This window comes from Montipora capricornis, chromosome 11 (assembly GCF_036669925.1).
Source record: "Montipora capricornis isolate CH-2021 chromosome 11, ASM3666992v2, whole genome shotgun sequence".
In the NCBI taxonomy this organism is placed as follows: Eukaryota; Metazoa; Cnidaria; class Anthozoa; order Scleractinia; family Acroporidae; genus Montipora; species Montipora capricornis.
Genome location: NC_090893.1, coordinates 20,804,272 through 20,822,179, shown reverse-complemented (window position 1 = coordinate 20,822,179; position 17,908 = coordinate 20,804,272). Strand labels below are relative to the sequence as shown.

At 40.9% G+C, this 17,908-nt stretch overlaps 2 protein-coding genes across 3 annotated transcripts; both read left to right on the top strand.

Annotated features, from left to right (window-relative positions):
- The first annotated feature begins 3,501 nt into the window (after positions 1–3,501).
- On the top strand, positions 3,502–8,470 carry LOC138023925 (uncharacterized). The gene is made up of 3 exons (XM_068871010.1): positions 3,502–3,650; positions 3,735–3,841; positions 6,837–8,470. The coding sequence occupies exons 1-3, from the start codon at positions 3,601–3,603 to the stop codon at positions 8,198–8,200; spliced, it is 1,521 nt and encodes a 506-aa protein (XP_068727111.1). The 5' UTR covers positions 3,502–3,600; the 3' UTR covers positions 8,201–8,470.
- A 3,506-nt stretch (positions 8,471–11,976) lies between these two features.
- On the top strand, positions 11,977–17,474 carry LOC138023990 (alginate lyase 7-like). 2 transcript variants are annotated; one of them, XM_068871073.1, is made up of 3 exons: positions 11,977–12,207; positions 12,292–12,398; positions 15,841–17,474. In XM_068871073.1, the coding sequence occupies exons 1-3, from the start codon at positions 12,158–12,160 to the stop codon at positions 17,202–17,204; spliced, it is 1,521 nt and encodes a 506-aa protein (XP_068727174.1). In that variant the 5' UTR covers positions 11,977–12,157; the 3' UTR covers positions 17,205–17,474. The 2 variants fall into 2 exon arrangements, with proteins under 2 accessions (XP_068727174.1, XP_068727175.1); XM_068871074.1 differs by lacking the exon at positions 11,977–12,207 and adding an exon at positions 13,435–13,575 and having other exon boundaries at positions 12,286–12,398.
- Positions 17,475–17,908: the final 434 nt, after the last annotated feature.

Below are 17,908 nucleotides of genomic sequence, written 5' to 3'. Positions count from 1 at the left end.
CATGCTTTAACGACTTTAATGACTGGTCCCGAGGGAAACAATTAATTTTGGTTCCCGAGATTCCCGAGGGACCAGTCATTAAGTGATTTGTTACATAGCACAAAAAGAAAAACGTGCAACGACAACAGCTACGGCGGTCGTCGGTCAACATTCGCGGGTAACAGTGCACTGATACCCTCTGACGTCATAGATTTTGCACTGTTGCCCGCTCAGAGACTTTTGGCGGGAAAGAGTTTTATTGTTAGCTGTCATGTGACCTCGAAGTAACCAATGAGAGCGCACACTGTTGGGGGAAAAAGTTTAGCTCTATCAAAGTCCGTCATGGTTGACTTCCTCCTTCACTCTAATGTCTTCTAAGATATCGTTGCAATTGCCTGAGCTAGCGACTCGTTTCCTCAGTGCAAGTCAGGAAATGCCGCGAGCCTTCCAACAAGTTCCAGTGCCTGTTCCGCAGATGTAACGTATAGTCAAATTTCATAGACCTCATTCCAAAATGGCCGTTATTTAAATATTCTTTTGTTTTTATTCAAATTAGCCTTTGATGCCTCGTTCTTGAGCTGAAAATTCAAAAGAATATTTTGCCTTGAAAGAGGCATCATGGTCTAATTTCAATAAAAACAAAAGAATACCTAAAATAAAATAGAATACCTAAAATAAGGTGTATTGCCAAGAGACAATTATTAAAACTGCTAGTAGCCATTCTTATTTGAAAACATTTGTAACATGCATGCGTATTTGCCTCATATTGTAAGCTGACAGCTTTACACGCGAGCACACTGGAATGAAATGTTCACTCGTGCACAAAATAGTCCATTTTACAGTTGTGTGCTCAGTTACCTGGCCTATGAATGAAAGTGAAGCTGGAGTTGACCTTGTTTTGATAGAAACCTCACTGCTTTTCTTATGTAAATTATTACTAATTAGCATGACAACAACACCATTAACATAAGAAAAGAAGGGAGGTCTGTACCATAACTGGAGCAAGGTCAACACCCAGCCTCACTTTCATTTAAAGGCCAGGTAACTAAGCGCAGAGCTGTAGAGACGTCTATTCTTCAACATGTTGAATATTTGGAGCCGATGGTACGCGTGAACATTATCGCTCAAAACGCCACAGCACACTGGGGGAACTTGTTTGCGCCAACAGTCATGAGTGTAACTTTGCTGATAGCTCTAGTGTACGGCGGGTTTAATTCTGAGTACTTTCGGAAATGTCAACGCAAGAAATTCGCAAAAAAGATTCCACTAGTTGACCTATGCTAAGCTAAACCAGTTTAGAAAGGAAGGTGGAAGAAATATTTGCAATTATCTGGACAATTTAAGCAATTGTCTCTTACAGAAACCTTTAAAGTTCAGGCGGATTCATGAGCTCAGCGATGCCAGTGCAATGCTAGCTCTACCAACTGAGCTATGAAGCCACACAGTTGGGAGCAGGTCAATTTGTATGCTTAGTTACCTGGCCTTTAAATGAAAGTGAGGCTGGTGTTGACCTTGTTATGATACAGACCTCCTTTCTCATGTTAATGGTGTTGTTGTCATGCTAATTAGTAAGAATTTACATAAGAAAAGCAGTGAGGTTTCTATCAAACAAGGTCAACTCCAGCCTCACTTTCATTCATAGGCCAGGTAACTAAGCACACAACTGTAAAATGGACTATTTTGTGCACTAGTGAACATTTCATTCAAGTGTGCTCGCGTGTAAAGCTGTCAGCTTTAACATTTGTAAGACACTCGATATTAAATATTGCTAATTATATATTTCAAGGAAATATTTAATCACCAAATAAAAAACAAGTATGGAAATTCATAAATCTTGAATGATGTACAACTGTCAAATGATAAAATAGCCAAAAATGTACATTATGATCCATTCAGATGTTTACAATACAAATGACAACCTTAAGGTGGCTCAAACCAGTTTAAACACTTCCAAGAAACGTTCTTATTAGAATGATTGACACTACAACACTTCGCCACTTAACAGCAATGTTATGGTACCATATCAAACACCAATTATTGCTAAAAAAGATTCGGTCATTTTTGTGACGTAAAACGTTACCGTGGAAACCGGAAAGCCCTGCAAAAACACCCCATATTTTGGCTTTAGCAGCTCATACCTTAAAAACGAACTCGGTGACCCCCACTTTTTATTTCTGAAATATAATCAGCATGCCGAAATAAAACTTTCTGCAAAGAAAATTCTGTGGAGCAGATTCAGGGCCACCTTAAATAATTGCTCTGAATCCGCTCCACAGAATTTTTTTAAACTTTGCAGAGAGTTCGCTAATCACTTTTGTGCAACAAAAAATGGGGATTCACCAAGTTCCTTTTTCAGATATGAGCAACTAAAGCTAAAATATTGATAGTTTGTATCTGACGTCACGGCAGCCATGTGAGTCTACAGAACAATGTGGTGAAATGTCTTTCGGGAATTCGACTCTATTATTATGCAAAACTTGTGGGGCCATTTTCTATCGTTTTGTACACCAACATGGCGGTCTCATCACGTGGGTGCAAAGCAGGAATAGGGTGTTTTTGCGAGGATTTTCTGTTGCCATGGTAACTTGTTACGTCACAAAAATGACTGCATCTTTTTTAGCAACAATTGATGTTTTTTATGGTACCATAGCATTGGTGTTACATGATGAGGTGTTGTAGTGTCAATACTTGTAATAACAAGGTCTCCTGAAAGTGTTGAAACAGGTTTGAGCCACCCTAATTAACAGTAGTTGCCTGACCAAACGAGTGAAGAAATCAGTACAAAACAGGATGCTAACCGCAAATCATCATCATCATCATCTCGTCCTTTTCCCTCTGAGGGAAATAGGGCGTTAACGGCAAATAAAATCTCCTAAAAGGACCGCCATTCACAATTTACATTTTTCGACATTTATTAACCCTCCGTCCTTTCGCCTCGTTTTTGGGCGGAAAAACGCGTCTTAAAATACAGTACATTTATGGGATTTTGGCCAAAACCAGACTTCCACAACACACAATTTTCAAAATTTTTAACTCATTTAACCAACAAAATAGCTTCGGGGGATTGTGCATGGTCGTGACCCTTCCAACACCAGTTGCGGTAGTCCTGTTCTCTCTTTTGAAGTGTGCCAGGTTTCATAACCAGTTCCTCAATTAACTATTATCTAATACAGTAGTTTAGTTGCCCACTTCCCAGAAACGGCTTGAAACGTGACCTCTTGTTATTAAACACCGCCTTCAGTGTTCATGGAGGCCTTTCCAGTTTTGCAGTGTCGCTAGACACACGCCGTTTTCAAATGACGAGAATGTTAATAAGCGACACACCCTAAGAAATTTATGAAGACTCTTTGAACCAAAATGGAGAGTTTCATCACAAAGTCAAAGAAAAATCTCTGATCCCTGTGGGCACCTGCTGGGAGGCGAGCAGATGACTTCATGGTCCCATATCACGGTCGATTTTAACGAAATGAGCTAATTTGCCATTTTAAATTTCACAGTCTTTGACGTTCTCAGTTTGGTGATTACTGTTTTAATACCTTTGGTTTACCGTCACGCCATTAGAGGAATTGTCTTCTTGAAAAAAAGATCTTCCTTAAACTGCTTTTCAAATCCCTAAACATAATGAAACCATTAGTAGTAGCTCTGTTTGGAAGCGTCATCTTCGTTCTTTGGTGAGTGCTGAGATATATGACACAACAAAAAAATGGAGGAAAACCTGGATAGCTTTTACTCCTGAACTGTTCTTTTTCTCATAGGATGGGACGCAGCTCTTCTGGAAAGTTGTTTGGAAAACTCAACTGGAAACAACGCAGCCATAGCAAAGAAGTGCGGCAGAACGTGATCAAAAAGCAATCAAACACATGTACGTTAAAAGAAGCACATTGGTTTGGCATTGTTGTTTGTCTTTGTCGTACTGGCAATACACATTAGCAGAGCGTGGCCATTTCTAGGAGTATTGATCCACCTCTTTGGGTTTTCTTTCGTAAGAATTACGAAAGCATGAGAAATGCCAGTCAAAGCATTGACCAGTTTATGAGGGGTTTCAATGGGGTTTAACCGTTAGGCGTAAAAAGGCTTGAAATTTAACAGTTAGCTGTAAAAGTCACTACCCAATTGGGACCCTCGTTTATGTTTAATCAGTAGTGCATCAGCTAGTCTTTAGAAACAAAGAATTACGTACATAACTTGCTTAACAATTTTGGTGCCAAGTACAGTTTTAGTACAAGAATACTCTTATATTCTTCAACTGCAAGCTATAGCAACAAAGGGAGGACAAAATTGTGTTCCACTCAGAGGTCATTTCAGCCTCATTTCTTCGCAGGACCCTTTCAGTTCTTTACAGTGTGTGCAAATATTCAACAAGGGGCTTTCTTTTCTTTAACCGTCGTTTTTAACTTAATACTATCTCCGTTTTTACGGTCAACATATAGGCCTCGAAAATATGAGTTTCCTTGGGAGCAAACTAGAAGCCGTTAAAATCTATAAAGTACGTTTCTTGCGATCGCATTCAACGGCTTACAATTTGTGGTAATTAGCTTCGAAACCAACGACCTTGAGATTTTCAAGTTCATGATGTGGCTGAAATGGTGGACACGGCTGGCAACTTTGGGGTTTTGATCAGAAACGCGGAAAAAGGCTGTTGATGATTAGTTGTGGTTTGTCACCTACTTTGACTTTTTGTTGTTTCAAAATGTGACCTATTTTCTCGGAAACGCCCTGTACATACGGCAGCACTACAAAGCCATGGAAGTTGTTATCGGCGGGCGGTTGTTTGGTTAACAGTATTGAATAATTAAAGGACATGGGATAATTGTTATCTTACAGAACGGCTTTGACTCGTTGCGTTTCTTCTCGTCTTCCTTTATTCGTTGACGGAATGTTGTTTGCTCTTTTCAGCAAAGTGTTAACCATGGATCTTTTGTGCCACAAAGGGTGACACGAAAAGAAATCGAGATAACGGTCGGTGTGTGTCGGTTTTCTTTAAACATCCACTTCAATTTCAGTGCCGCGTTTGCTTGTTGTGGTGTCTAGAAAAGGTAAGCCTTGCCCATCGGTGTCTTCTAATTCCAAAGTGAACTGTATATTTGGGTTAATTGAGTTCAGATGTTTATGAAACTCGTCGACTTGATCCTTTTTTAAACAAGGAAGACTATCGTTAACATAGCGAAACCACCATTTCGGTCGATGGTGTGGGAATGTGGAGATTGCTGTTTGCTCAATTTCTTCCATAACCAGGTCGGCTAAAACTGGACTAATGGCAGAACCCATGGCACATCCAAAAATTTGTTTGTAGTGGTCTAGATCATATTTAAAGTAATTGTGGTTGAGTACGAAGTCTGAAAGTTTCAAGATGTTGTCAACAGAAAGAATGGTACGTTCTGCTAGATTCTGGTCTTGTTGTAGCCCGGCTCTCCTTAGTTATTGTTAGGGCTAAGTCCACTGGTATGGAGATGAACAGAGACTTCACATCGAAGGAGACCATGACTTTTTTGCTGGTGATAGAATGCTGCTTTATTTGCTATGTGAAAACGGAACTGTTTTGGGCTGTGAAATTGTGTTTTTCCTAAGAGGTGACAGGACTGAAACCAGATATTTGGACACTGCATACGTCGGACTAACCTATACTGCTTGTGATGGGTCGCAATGGCCTTCCAGGTTTGTGAATTTTCGGAAGACGTAAAAAGATGCTGGTCTTGAGTTACTGCAGGACAGTTTTCTGTATAAATTTGGGCCAAATTGCGGTGCTGTGCCTTCGTTCTAGTTCTTGATGTTAAGATCATTTTCAATAATAGTTGTGGTGTTCAATCTCTTGTTCGTTAATTTCAAATACGTTTTAGTGTCATTTGATAAAACGGCTACTTTTTCTTTGAACTCATGATCGCTATCCATCACAACTAAGGATCTTCCTTTATCGGCTGGAAGGACCGTTACAGTGTCATCCTTGCTGAGGTTATGTAGTGCTTTCTTCTGTTCTTTCGTTATGTTGACTGTCGCGGGTACTTTACAATTCTTAAGAATGTTTGCAACAGAAAAGCGTACTGTGTCTTTTGCCGTTTGGTTGAGACTGAAAATGTCATTTTCAACCCAAGATAAGATTTTTGCGACGGGAATTTTCTTTGAAGCGATGCAGAAATTGAAACAGGCTTTTCTCGAGGGCTGTAATTTCAATCGGACCCAAAGCGCGTTGTGATACGTTAAGAACCCATTTTCCTTTGTCTACTACGGGTGGGTTGGGTTTCTTGTTGTATGTCAGTTGATTGAAGTTTTTTGTATATGTTTGTGAAATCCTCTCAGATGTAGCTGTGGTTGATTGTTTCTTAAGTGCACGCAGACGTTCGCGCGACAGTTTGGATTCAAGTTTAACTGTCAAATCTTAAACCCTTGTAGTTAAAGCCTTGGTGTTATTATGGCAATGTGATAAATTATTCGCAGTCTCAAGTACTTAAGGCCTGCCTTTCTAGCTATTTTGTAGCCCGCTTTAGTTCTAATGGGTGGAGTAAAGTCAGAATTGGAGGCACGAGACCACGCGCGCAATCTTCGCGCTACGTTAATTTAAACAGCGTATGATAACGAACTTCGCTTTCATATCACTGATGAAGGCTTAAGAATTAGCCGAAACGTCTGTTCAAAATTATCAAGAGTCAAAGGCGAACCTTTTTGCATAGAACTTATGACATCTCCTGACTACACTTTCCCATTTTTAAACATGTGCGGTTTTTACTTTCGTACAAGGTTTTTAAAAGAATATGAGCAAAAGAATTAAGTTTTGTCACGAGGTGATGCGAACCGCACGCAAAGGCCAGAAATGTACTTCTCCGGAAGAGAATTGAGTATTTCTCGATGTCTTTGTTTCTTAGCCCCCAACTTCCTGTCCATGACAGATAACGGCCCTGCTGGAGTGACGAACGTGAAGCAACCTGGGGCTAATTTAGCAGCTGCTGTTGGAGACGGAACAAGCGATGACACTTCCGCCATTCAGGCTATCATTAACCACGCAGCAAGAACCAGCAATAATCAGGTTTTCTTTCCTCCTGGTGAATACCTGGTGAGCAGAGACATTGTTATCCGCGGCTCCGTAGAAATTAGTGGCACGGAGAGTGGTATTGCGATCATCAAGGCATCAATACCATATGCCAAGAAAATATATAACGCCTCACCTGTGAACGCAGTTGCATTGAAACATTTGTGGCTTGATGGAATTCGTGTGGAATTTAATGGTGGAGCCCAGGGAATATCATCTACAAACGATATTGAAGTGTTTAGCTGTGTATTCTTTTCAACGGCAAGTCCAACTGTAACGAATGCAGAGAAGCAACAATTGAAACTGGCACACCTTACAAACTGTACGGTGGAGAGATGTGTGTTTTTGCGCGATTCAAGCGCATTTGGAGTTGCGTCCAAATTTAGCAAGACAAAAAGATTAAGCTTTAACGACAACGTTTGTGGGCTCGCCTTGAGTAAGGTAGACTGGTTGTCCACCGAACTTGAACCAGCAAGGGACTGGCTCGTTCAAAAACAGAAGTTAGGATTTCTTAAGACTCACTACAATCTTGCAGATGACCAAGGCTTCTTTAAGAGTTGCCTTTATGACCAATGCGACGAAGAAATGAGAATATATGAAAATGTTTTCAACGGAAGTCCCAACACTGGTTCCCTTCACAAAGACCACGTGGTGTATCTCAAAGGGTTCAAAACAATGGTTTTTGAGAAAAACTACGCCCGAGGCTGGCCAGCTGACCCCTCGGGTGGCATCAAAGCTCGTAATGGTGAAGACCTGTGGCTTGCCCGCAATTACATCGACGGCACGGGAATCCTGATGTACACTCACAATAAAACCAAAAACTGTCTAAACGATGGTTTTGAGAACGTTGTTATCTACGGAAATCATATCGTACAGCGAAGCAACTACGGGCATCGCGCAAGTGGCATAAGTTACTATGAGCCTCATTTTACTGGGAGAGATGAGAACGTCAAGTATTCTGCCAATGAATTTGAGTTTATTGGTGTCAGCAACCCATTTATTTATGATTGCATCTGGCTGACCAACGCTGATCTGTCCCATCATCACGTGTACCAAGACAATGTGTACTATGGTACCTCAGGGGAAGTCAGGCTGGAAGCAAGGCACTCTACTCCATCGTTTCAGACGGGAAACATCAGTATACAAATAAAAAATCGATTCAATTATCTTCCTTACAAATTGAATATCCCAACATATTAGACACTGTTCTTTCAGATGGCATTCTAGCATATGGCAAAGAGTAAAGAAACGAGAAATGGGAATTTTGGTTTTAAAATGGAATCACTGTGATTGAAACTGAAAAATAAACAAATGTGTTTCGCATGGTAAATGAAATTTAACTGATTGCAAACTGAATTGCACAGCGGAAATTCCGTTTGTTGTTTTGAGTGAGAGTTGTAAATGTTTTGAGCAAAGGATTGCAAATAAAGGTTTAAATAGGTTGTCGAGATTGATCGGCCTGGGATAGCATCGTTCTCAAAAGAACTGTCATCGTTGACATGCAGTAACGTTTTGACAACCTGAGGCATTTTCACTACTTTGGATCATACAAGTTCTTTGTTGTTAGATTTTCAACCTCGCAAAAAAAGCCATATTTTGTTCGCCTTTACATCGAGGACGGCATTATCTATGGAAATCACATCGTTCAGCGAGGCTACCTAAGGCAGGGTGGTGTAAAGTCACGAACGGCGGAGCCGGGGGAGGGCTGGGGGCCTTTAGTCCCTCCAATATCAAGGAAAAAATAAAAATAAGAAGTAAAACATGTGTAATTTTACGGTTGATCCACGTTTATTTTTTTTGATATCTCGTCGAGAATGCTGAAAGTAGCATTTCCAAGCTTCAAGATTTCAAAACTTTTTGCGGAGAATTCCCCCAGAGCCCCCTACAAGTTACCGTCTCCGACACTTTGCTTATTAGCCCCCCAATACAAAATCCGCTCCGCCGTCCCTGAAGGTGTCACTAAGAAGCAGTGGAGATGATTTGACTATCATCATTGGCAGAAAATCCTTTTCTTCATGCGTTGTTCTCCGTGTCGTTGCCTAGAGTTCTTTTATAGTTACTTTTCAATGGAAAATTTCCACAGCATTTTTGAAGGATATTGATAAGCCTTTGTACACCAGTGGTATTTTTCGATATTAGTACTAAGTCGTCCGCAAACTGCAGCCAGTTAAAAGGCGACGAACAGTCGATGGAGTCAATGCGATGCAAAGAGTCTAGGGTAATATGGCCCGCCATTTGTAAAAAAAAATTCCGAACTTTGCAATGCTTCCGAAATGTCGAAATGTGAAAACTGGAAGATGAATGAACTGGTTGCTCTATGGGCACCCGTGACGTTTTTCAGATTCTACGACAGAAGGAAATTCCCTAAATAAACCTCTCTATCATGTATATAGTAAAAGAACTTCTCGTTTATAGGGCAATCTAGTGCCAGTCGACTGCAGTCTCCTGGGGAAAATATTTCTGTTGGTGAACTAGCCGGATCAATCTTTAACCAAAATTTGTCATTGTAATAAATGAACTAAGCTCAGCGTAGTAAACTAACCCGGGCGCCACAAAAGCAGAAAGCTTAGTTCTAGCAAGACATCTACGTCAGCAAGCTCCTTTGTTGTTGGATATCACATGCAACAGCCAGCAGAGGCTGTAAAGTGTATTCTCCCTCTTCCCGCACAGACACAACTTCAAAAATAGACTTGAACCATGCCAGCCTTGCAACCCTTTAGTTTGCTTTGACTAGAAATGGACAAATTGATACCAGAGACAAGGCACCGACACTGCAGCAATCGAAGGCACCGTGGCGACTGCGATCACTAGAATTTCTTCCCAAGCATCTGATTTTAAGCAAAGTTCAAATGTCTTTGAGTAAATTCTTCTCCATTTTTAAAACGAAAGGAACGAAAGTGTTTTAAGAAGTCTTTACTCGTCAAATGGTCATAACAGGTTTAAGAGTTTCTGCAAAGATTAAGCGATAAGCTTTTTGGTTGCCATGATAACTGATTGAGTCACTGCAATGATCGACACTTGTTAACAATATTACCGTTTAAGATGAGATTCGAACATTGACATTTAGTGGTACAGTTTCTCATTAACACTCATTAAAGGATTAAAGCTCAAGCCGTTGAAATTGTTAGGAGCCACCTTAACTTTAGTCTCCTTCGCTGCCGTTATTGGGGCGTCCCGCGACTCTCGTTCTTTGCTGGGAGTGTTCCGTGACATCCAAAAAACTTCTGTGAAGGAGACTACCTTACCTTAAAGTTACTTTGTTTTGAATGGCAACGTATCCTTTGAAGACTCGAAGACAAAATATTGCGAAAAGACATGCTGATTTTCTCCTTTATGGTGACTGCACCTTTTTGACCGACCGAAAACATTTGTAACATGCATGCGTATTTGCCTCATATTGTAAGCTGACAGCTTTACACGCGAGGACACGTGAATGAAATGCACTCATGCACAAAATAGTCCATTTTACAGTTGTGTGCTTAGTTACCTGGCCTACGAATAAAAGTGAGGCTGGAGTTCACCTTGTATTGATTGAAACCTCACTGCTTTTCTTATGTAAATTATTACTAATTAGCATGACAACAACACCATTAACATAAGAAAAGAAGGGAGGTCTGTACCATAACTGGAGCAAGGTCAACACCAGCCTCACTTTCATTTAAAGGCCAGGTAACTAAGCACAGAACTGTAGAGACGTCTAGTCTTCAACATGTTGAATATTCGGAGCCGATGGTACGCGTGAACATTATCGCTCAAAACGCCACAGCACACTGGAGGAACTTGTTTCCGCCAGCAGTCATGAGTGAAACTTTGCTGATAGCTCTAGTGTACGGCGGGTTTAATTCTGAGTACTTTCGGAAATGTCAACGCAAGAAATTCGCAAAAAAGATTCCACTAGTTGACCTATGCTAAGCTAATATGAGCAACTAAAGCTAAAATATTGATAGTTTGTATCTGACGTCACGGCAGCCATGTGAGTCTACAGAACAATGTGGTGAAATGTCTTTCGGGAATTCGACTCTATTATTATGCAAAACTTGTGGGGCCATTTTCTATCGTTTTGTACACCAACATGGCGGTCTCATCACGTGGGTGCAAAGCAGGAATAGGGTGTTTTTGCGAGGATTTTCTGTTGCCATGGTAACTTGTTACGTCACAAAAATGACTGCATCTTTTTTAGCAACAATTGATGTTTTTTATGGTACCATAGCATTGGTGTTACATGATGAGGTGTTGTAGTGTCAATACTTGTAATAACAAGGTCTCCTGAAAGTGTTGAAACAGGTTTGAGCCACCCTAATTAACAGTAGTTGCCTGACCAAACGAGTGAAGAAATCAGTACAAAACAGGATGCTAACCGCAAATCATCATCATCATCATCTCGTCCTTTTCCCTCTGAGGGAAATAGGGCGTTAACGGCAAATAAAATCTCCTAAAAGGACCGCCATTCACAATTTACATTTTTCGACATTTATTAACCCTCCGTCCTTTCGCCTCGTTTTTGGGCGGAAAAACGCGTCTTAAAATACAGTACATTTATGGGATTTTGGCCAAAACCAGACTTCCACAACACACAATTTTCAAAATTTGAAACTCATTTAACCAACAAAATAGCTTCGGGGGATTGTGCATGGTCGTGACCCTTCCAACACCAGTTGCGGTAGTCCTGTTCTCTCTTTTGAAGTGTGCCAGGTTTCATAACCAGTTCCTCAATTAACTATTATCTAATACAGTAGTTTAGTTGCCCACTTCCCAGAAACGGCTTGAAACGTGACCTCTTGTTATTAAACACCGCCTTCAGTGTTCATGGAGGCCTTTCCAGTTTTGCAGTGTCGCTAGACACACGCCGTTTTCAAATGACGAGAATGTTAATAAGCGACACACCCTAAGAAATTTATGAAGACTCTTTGAACCAAAATGGAGAGTTTCATCACAAAGTCAAAGAAAAATCACTGGTTCCTGTGGGCACCCGCTGGGATGCGAGCAGATGACTTCATGGTCCCATATCACGGTCGATTTTAACGAAATGAGCTAATTTGCCATGATTTTTAAATTTCACAGTATTTGACGTTCTCAGTTTGGTGATAACTGTTATAATACCTTTAGTTTACCGTCACGCCATTAGAGGAATTGTCTTCTTTCAAATCCCTAAACATAATGAAACCATTAGTAGTAGCTCTGTTTGGAAGCGTCATCTTCGTTCTTTGGTGAGTGCTGAGATATATGACACAACAAAAAAATGGAGGAAAACCTGGATAGCTTTTACTCCTGAACTGTTCTTTTTCTCATAGGATGGGACGCAGCTCTTCTGGAAAGTTGTTTGGAAAACTCAACTGGAAACAACGCAGCCATAGCAAAGAAGTGCGGCAGAACGTGATCAAAAAGCAATCAAACACATGTACGTTAAAAGAAGCACATTGGTTTGGCATTGTTGTTTGTCTTTGTCGTACTGGCAATACACATTAGCAGAGCGTGGCCATTTCTAGGAGTATTGATCCACCTCTTTGGGTTTTCTTACATAAGAATTACGAATGTAGGAGAAATGCCAGTCAAAGCATTCACCAGTTTATGAGGGGTTTCAATGGGGTTTAACCGTTGGGCGTAAAAATGCTTGAAATTTAACCGTTAGCTGTAAAAGTCACTACCCCATTGAGACCCTCGTTAATGTTTAATGAGTAGCGCGCATCAGCTAGTCTTTAGAAACAACGAATTACGTACAAGACTTGATTAACATTTTTGGTACCAGGTACAGTCTTAGTACACGAATACTCTTATATTCTTCAACTGCAAGCTATAGCAACAAAGGCAGGACAAAATTTTGTTCCACTCAGCGGTCATTTCAGCCTCATTTCTTCGCAAGACTCTTTCAGTTCTCTTCAGTGTGTGCAAATATTCAACAAGGGGCTTTCTTTTCTTTAACCGTCGTTTTTAACTTGATAATATCTCCGTTTTCACGGTCAACATATAGGCCTCGAAAATATGAGTTTCCTTGGGAGCAAAATGGAAGCCGTTAAAATCTATAAAGTACGTTTCTTGCGATCGCATTCAACGGCTTTCAATTTGTGGTAATTAGCTTCGAAACCAACGACCTTGAGATTTTCAAGTTCATGATGTGGCTGAAATGGTGGACACGGCTGGCAACTTTGGGGTTTTGATCAGAAACGCGGAAAAAGGCTGTTGATGATTAGTTGTGGTTTGTCACCTACTTTGACTTTTTGTTGTTTCAAAATGTGACCTATTTTCTCGGAAACGCCCTGTACATACGGCAGCACTACAAAGCCATGGAAGTTGTTATCGGCGGGCGGTTGTTTGGTTAACAGTATTGAATAATTAAAGGACATGGGATAATTGTTATCTTACAGAACGGCTTTGACTCGTTGCGTTTCTTCTCGTCTTCCTTTATTCGTTGACGAGATGTTGTTTGCTCTTTTCAGCAAAGTGTTAACCACGGATCTTTTGTGGCACAAAGGGTGACACGAAAAAGAAATCGAGATAACGGTCGGTGTGTGTCAGTTTTCTGTAAACATCCACTTGAATTTCCGTGCCGCGTCTACTTGTAATGGTGTCTAGAAAAGGTAAGTCTTGCCCATTGTTTTTTTCTAATTCCAAAGTGAACTGTATATTTCGGTTAACTGAGTTCAGATGTTCGTGAAACTCGTCGACTTGATCCTTTTTTAAACAAGAAAGACTATCGTTAACATAGCGAAACCACCATTTCGGTCGATGGTGTGGGAATGTGGAGATTGCTGTTTGCTCAATTTCTTCCATAACCAGGTCGGCTAAAACTGGACTAATGGCAGAACCCATGGCACATCCAAAAATTTGTTTGTAGTGGTCTAGATCATATTTAAAGTAATTGTGGTTGAGTACGAAGTCTGAAAGTTTCAAGATGTTGTCAACAGAAAGAATGGTACGTTCTGCTAGATTCTGGTCTTGTTGTAGCCCGGCTCTCCTTAGTTATTGTTAGGGCTAAGTCCACTGGTATGGAGATGAACAGAGACTTCACATCGAAGGAGACCATGACTTTTTTGCTGGTGATAGAATGCTGCTTTATTTGCTATGTGAAAACGGAACTGTTTTGGGCTGTGAAATTGTGTTTTTCCTAAGAGGTGACAGGACTGAAACCAGATCCCGGGGGGGTACTCCCTTATAAGGGCTTAATGGGGACGTGCGGCCAGCCAGGGTATGTTTTTCGGGATTTTTGTCTTGAACAGGGTATCGAATTTATCATTTTTTGTCTTAATCAGGGTATCGATTTATCAATTTTTGTCTTAAACTGGGTTAAATGTCTTAAACAGGGTATCAAAAATCGGAATTCTGTCTTAAAATGGGTAGGAAAATCAGCGATATTTGTCTTAAACAGGATCGGGGTATGAGGGGCCGCGCCGCACCTCCCCAACCAGGGATACATCAAGTACCCCCCCCGGGAACCAGATATTTGGACACTGCATACGTCGGACTACCAATACTGCTTGTGATGGGTCGCAATGGCCTTCCAGCTTCGTGAATTGTCGGACCGAAAAAAAAAATGCTGGTCTTGAGTTACTGCAGTGCAGTTTCCTGTATAAATTTAATTTGGGCCAAATTGTGGTGCTGTGCAGTCGTTCTTGTTCTTGATGTTAAGATCTTTTTCAACACTGGTTGTGGGGTTCAAATACGTTTTGGTGTCATTTCATAAAACGACTACTTTTCCTTTGAACTAATCGCTATCCATCACAATTATTGATCTTCCTTTATCGGCTGGAAGGACCTTTACACTCTCATTTTTTCTCAGGTTATGTAACGCTATCTCCTGTTCTTTCGTTATGTTGACTGTCCCAGGTACTTTACAGTTCTTAAGAATGTTCGCAACAGAAAAGCGTATTGTGTCGTTTGCCGTTTGGTTGAGACTGAAAATGTCATTTTCAACCCAAGATAAGATTTTTGCGACGGGAATTTTCTTTGAAGCGATGCAGAAATAGCCCACTTTCGATATATGAAAATTCAGTCCGAAACAAAAGGCATCATCTGGAGGCTCTGGGGAATAAACTCATACAAATCCTTATATCTATTCCCCAGAGCCTCGAGATGACGCCCTTTGTTTCGGACTGAATTTTAATATATCGAAAGTGGTCTATTGAAACAGGCTTTTCTCGAGGGCTGTAATTTCAATCGGACCCAAAGCGCGTTGTGATACGTTAAGAACCCATTTTCCTTTGTCTACTACGGGTGGGTTGGGTTTCTTGTTGTATGTCAGTTGATTGAAGTTTTTTGTATATGTTTGTGAAATCCTCTCAGATGTAGCTGTGGTTGATTGTTTCTTAAGTGCACGCAGACGTTCGCGCGACAGTTTGGATTCAAGTTTAACTGTCAAATCTTAAACCCTTGTAGTTAAAGCCTTGGTGTTATTATGGCAATGTGATAAATTATTCGCAGTCTCAAGTACTTAAGGCCTGCCTTTCTAGCTATTTTGTAGCCCGCTTTAGTTCTAATGGGTGGAGTAAAGTCAGAATTGGAGGCACGAGACCACGCGCGCAATCTTCGCGCTACGTTAATTTAAACAGCGTATGATAACGAACTTCGCTTTCATATCACTGATGAAGGCTTAAGAATTAGCCGAAACGTCTGTTCAAAATTATCAAGAGTCAAAGGCGAACCTTTTTGCATAGAACTTATGACATCTCCTGACTACACTTTCCCATTTTTAAACATGTGCGGTTTTTACTTTCGTACAAGGTTTTTAAAAGAATATGAGCAAAAGAATTAAGTTTTGTCACGAGGTGATACGATCCGCACGCAAAGGCCAGAAATGTACTTCTCCGGAAGAGAATTGAGTATTTCTCGATGTTTTTGTTTCTTAGCCCCCAACTTCCTGTCCATGACAGATAACGGCCCTGCTGGAGTGACGAACGTGAAGCAACCTGGGGCTAATTTAGCAGCTGCTGTTGGAGACGGAACAAGCGATGACACTTCCGCCATTCAGGCTATCATTAACCACGCAGCAAGAACCAGCAATAATCAGGTTTTCTTTCCTCCTGGTGAATACCTGGTGAGCAGAGACATTGTTATCCGCGGCTCCGTAGAAATTAGTGGCACGGAGAGTGGTATTGCGATCATCAAGGCATCAATACCATATGCCAAGAAAATATATAACGCCTCACCTGTGAACGCAGTTGCATTGAAACATTTGTGGCTTGATGGAATTCGTGTGGAATTTAATGGTGGAGCCCAGGGAATATCATCTACAAACGATATTGAAGTGTTTAGCTGTGTATTCTTTTCAACGGCAAGTCCAACTGTAACGAATGCAGAGAAGCAACAATTGAAACTGGCACACCTTACAAACTGTACGGTGGAGAGATGTGTGTTTTTGCGCGATTCAAGCGCATTTGGAGTTGCGTCCAAATTTAGCAAGACAAAAAGATTAAGCTTTAACGACAACGTTTGTGGGCTCGCCTTGAGTAAGGTAGACTGGTTGTCCACCGAACTTGAACCAGCAAGGGACTGGCTCGTTCAAAAACAGAAGTTAGGATTTCTTAAGACTCACTACAATCTTGCAGATGACCAAGGCTTCTTTAAGAGTTGCCTTTATGACCAATGCGACGAAGAAATGAGAATATTTAAAAATGTTTTCAACGGAAGTCCCAACACTGGTTCCCTTCACAAAGACCACGTGGTGTATCTCAAAGGGTTCAAAACAATGGTTTTTGAGAAAAACTACGCCCGAGGCTGGCCAGCTGACCCCTCGGGTGGCATCAAAGCTCGTAATGGTGAAGACCTGTGGCTTGCCCGCAATTACATCGACGGCACGGGAATCCTGATGTACACTCACAATAAAACCAAAAACTGTCTAAACGATGGTTTTGAGAACGTTGTTATCTACGGAAATCATATCGTACAGCGAAGCAACTACGGGCATCGCGCAAGTGGCATAAGTTACTATGAGCCTCATTTTACTGGGAGAGATGAGAACGTCAAGTATTCTGCCAATGAATTTGAGTTTATTGGTGTCAGCGACCCGACTATTTATGAATGCATCTGGCTGACCAACGCTGCTCTGTCCCATCATCACGTGTACCAAGACAATGTGTATTATGGTACCACAACGAAAGTCAAGCTGGAAGCAAGAAACACTACTCCATCGTTTCAGACGGGAAACATCAGTATACAAATAAAAAATCGATTCAATTATCTTCCTTACAAATTGAATATCCCAACATATTAGACACTGTTCTTTCAGATGGCATTCTAGCATATGGCAAAGAGTAAAGAAACGAGAAATGGGAATTTTGGTTTTAAAATGGAATCACTGTGATTGAAACTGAAAAATAAACAAATGTGTTTCGCATGGTAAATGAAATTTAACTGATTGCAAACTGAATTGCACAGCGGAAATTCCGTTTGTTGTTTTGAGTGAGAGTTGTAAATGTTTTGAGCAAAGGATTGCAAATAAAGGTTTAAATAGGTTGTCGAGATTGATCGGCCTGGGATAGCATGCAGTAACGTTTTGACAACCTGAGGCATTTTCACTACTTTGGATCATACAAGTTCTTTGTTGTTAGATTTTCAACCTCGCAAAAAAAGCCATATTTTGTTCGCCTTTACATCGAGGACGGCATTATCTATGGAAATCACACCGTACATGCAGCGAAGCTACCCAAGGCAAGGTGGTATAAGGTCACGGTCGGCGGAGCAGGGGAAGGGCTGGGGGGCTTTAGCCCCTCCAATATCAAGCAAAAGATAAGTAAGAAGTAAAAAACCTGTAATTTTAGCGTTGATCGACGTTTGTTTTTTGATATCTCGTTGAGAATGCTGAAAGTAGCATTTCCGAGCTTCAAGATTTCAAAATTTTTTGGCGGAGAATTCCCTTATTAGCCCCCCAATACAAAATCCGCTCCGCCATCCCCTAAGGTGGTTTACAAATTAGTG

Excerpts from the sequence above, each read along its gene's own strand:
- LOC138023925 (XM_068871010.1), top strand. The coding sequence starts at position 3,601 with ATGAAACCATTAGTAGTAGCTCTGTTTGGAAGCGTCATCTTCGTTCTT. Across the intron at positions 3,651-3,734 it reads AGCGTCATCTTCGTTCTTTG|GATGGGACGCAGCTCTTCTG; the intron begins GTGAGTGCTGAG and ends TTTTTCTCATAG. Across the intron at positions 3,842-6,836 it reads CAAAAAGCAATCAAACACAT|CCCCCAACTTCCTGTCCATG; the intron begins GTACGTTAAAAG and ends TTTGTTTCTTAG.
- LOC138023990 (XM_068871073.1), top strand. The coding sequence starts at position 12,158 with ATGAAACCATTAGTAGTAGCTCTGTTTGGAAGCGTCATCTTCGTTCTT. Across the intron at positions 12,208-12,291 it reads AGCGTCATCTTCGTTCTTTG|GATGGGACGCAGCTCTTCTG; the intron begins GTGAGTGCTGAG and ends TTTTTCTCATAG. Across the intron at positions 12,399-15,840 it reads CAAAAAGCAATCAAACACAT|CCCCCAACTTCCTGTCCATG; the intron begins GTACGTTAAAAG and ends TTTGTTTCTTAG.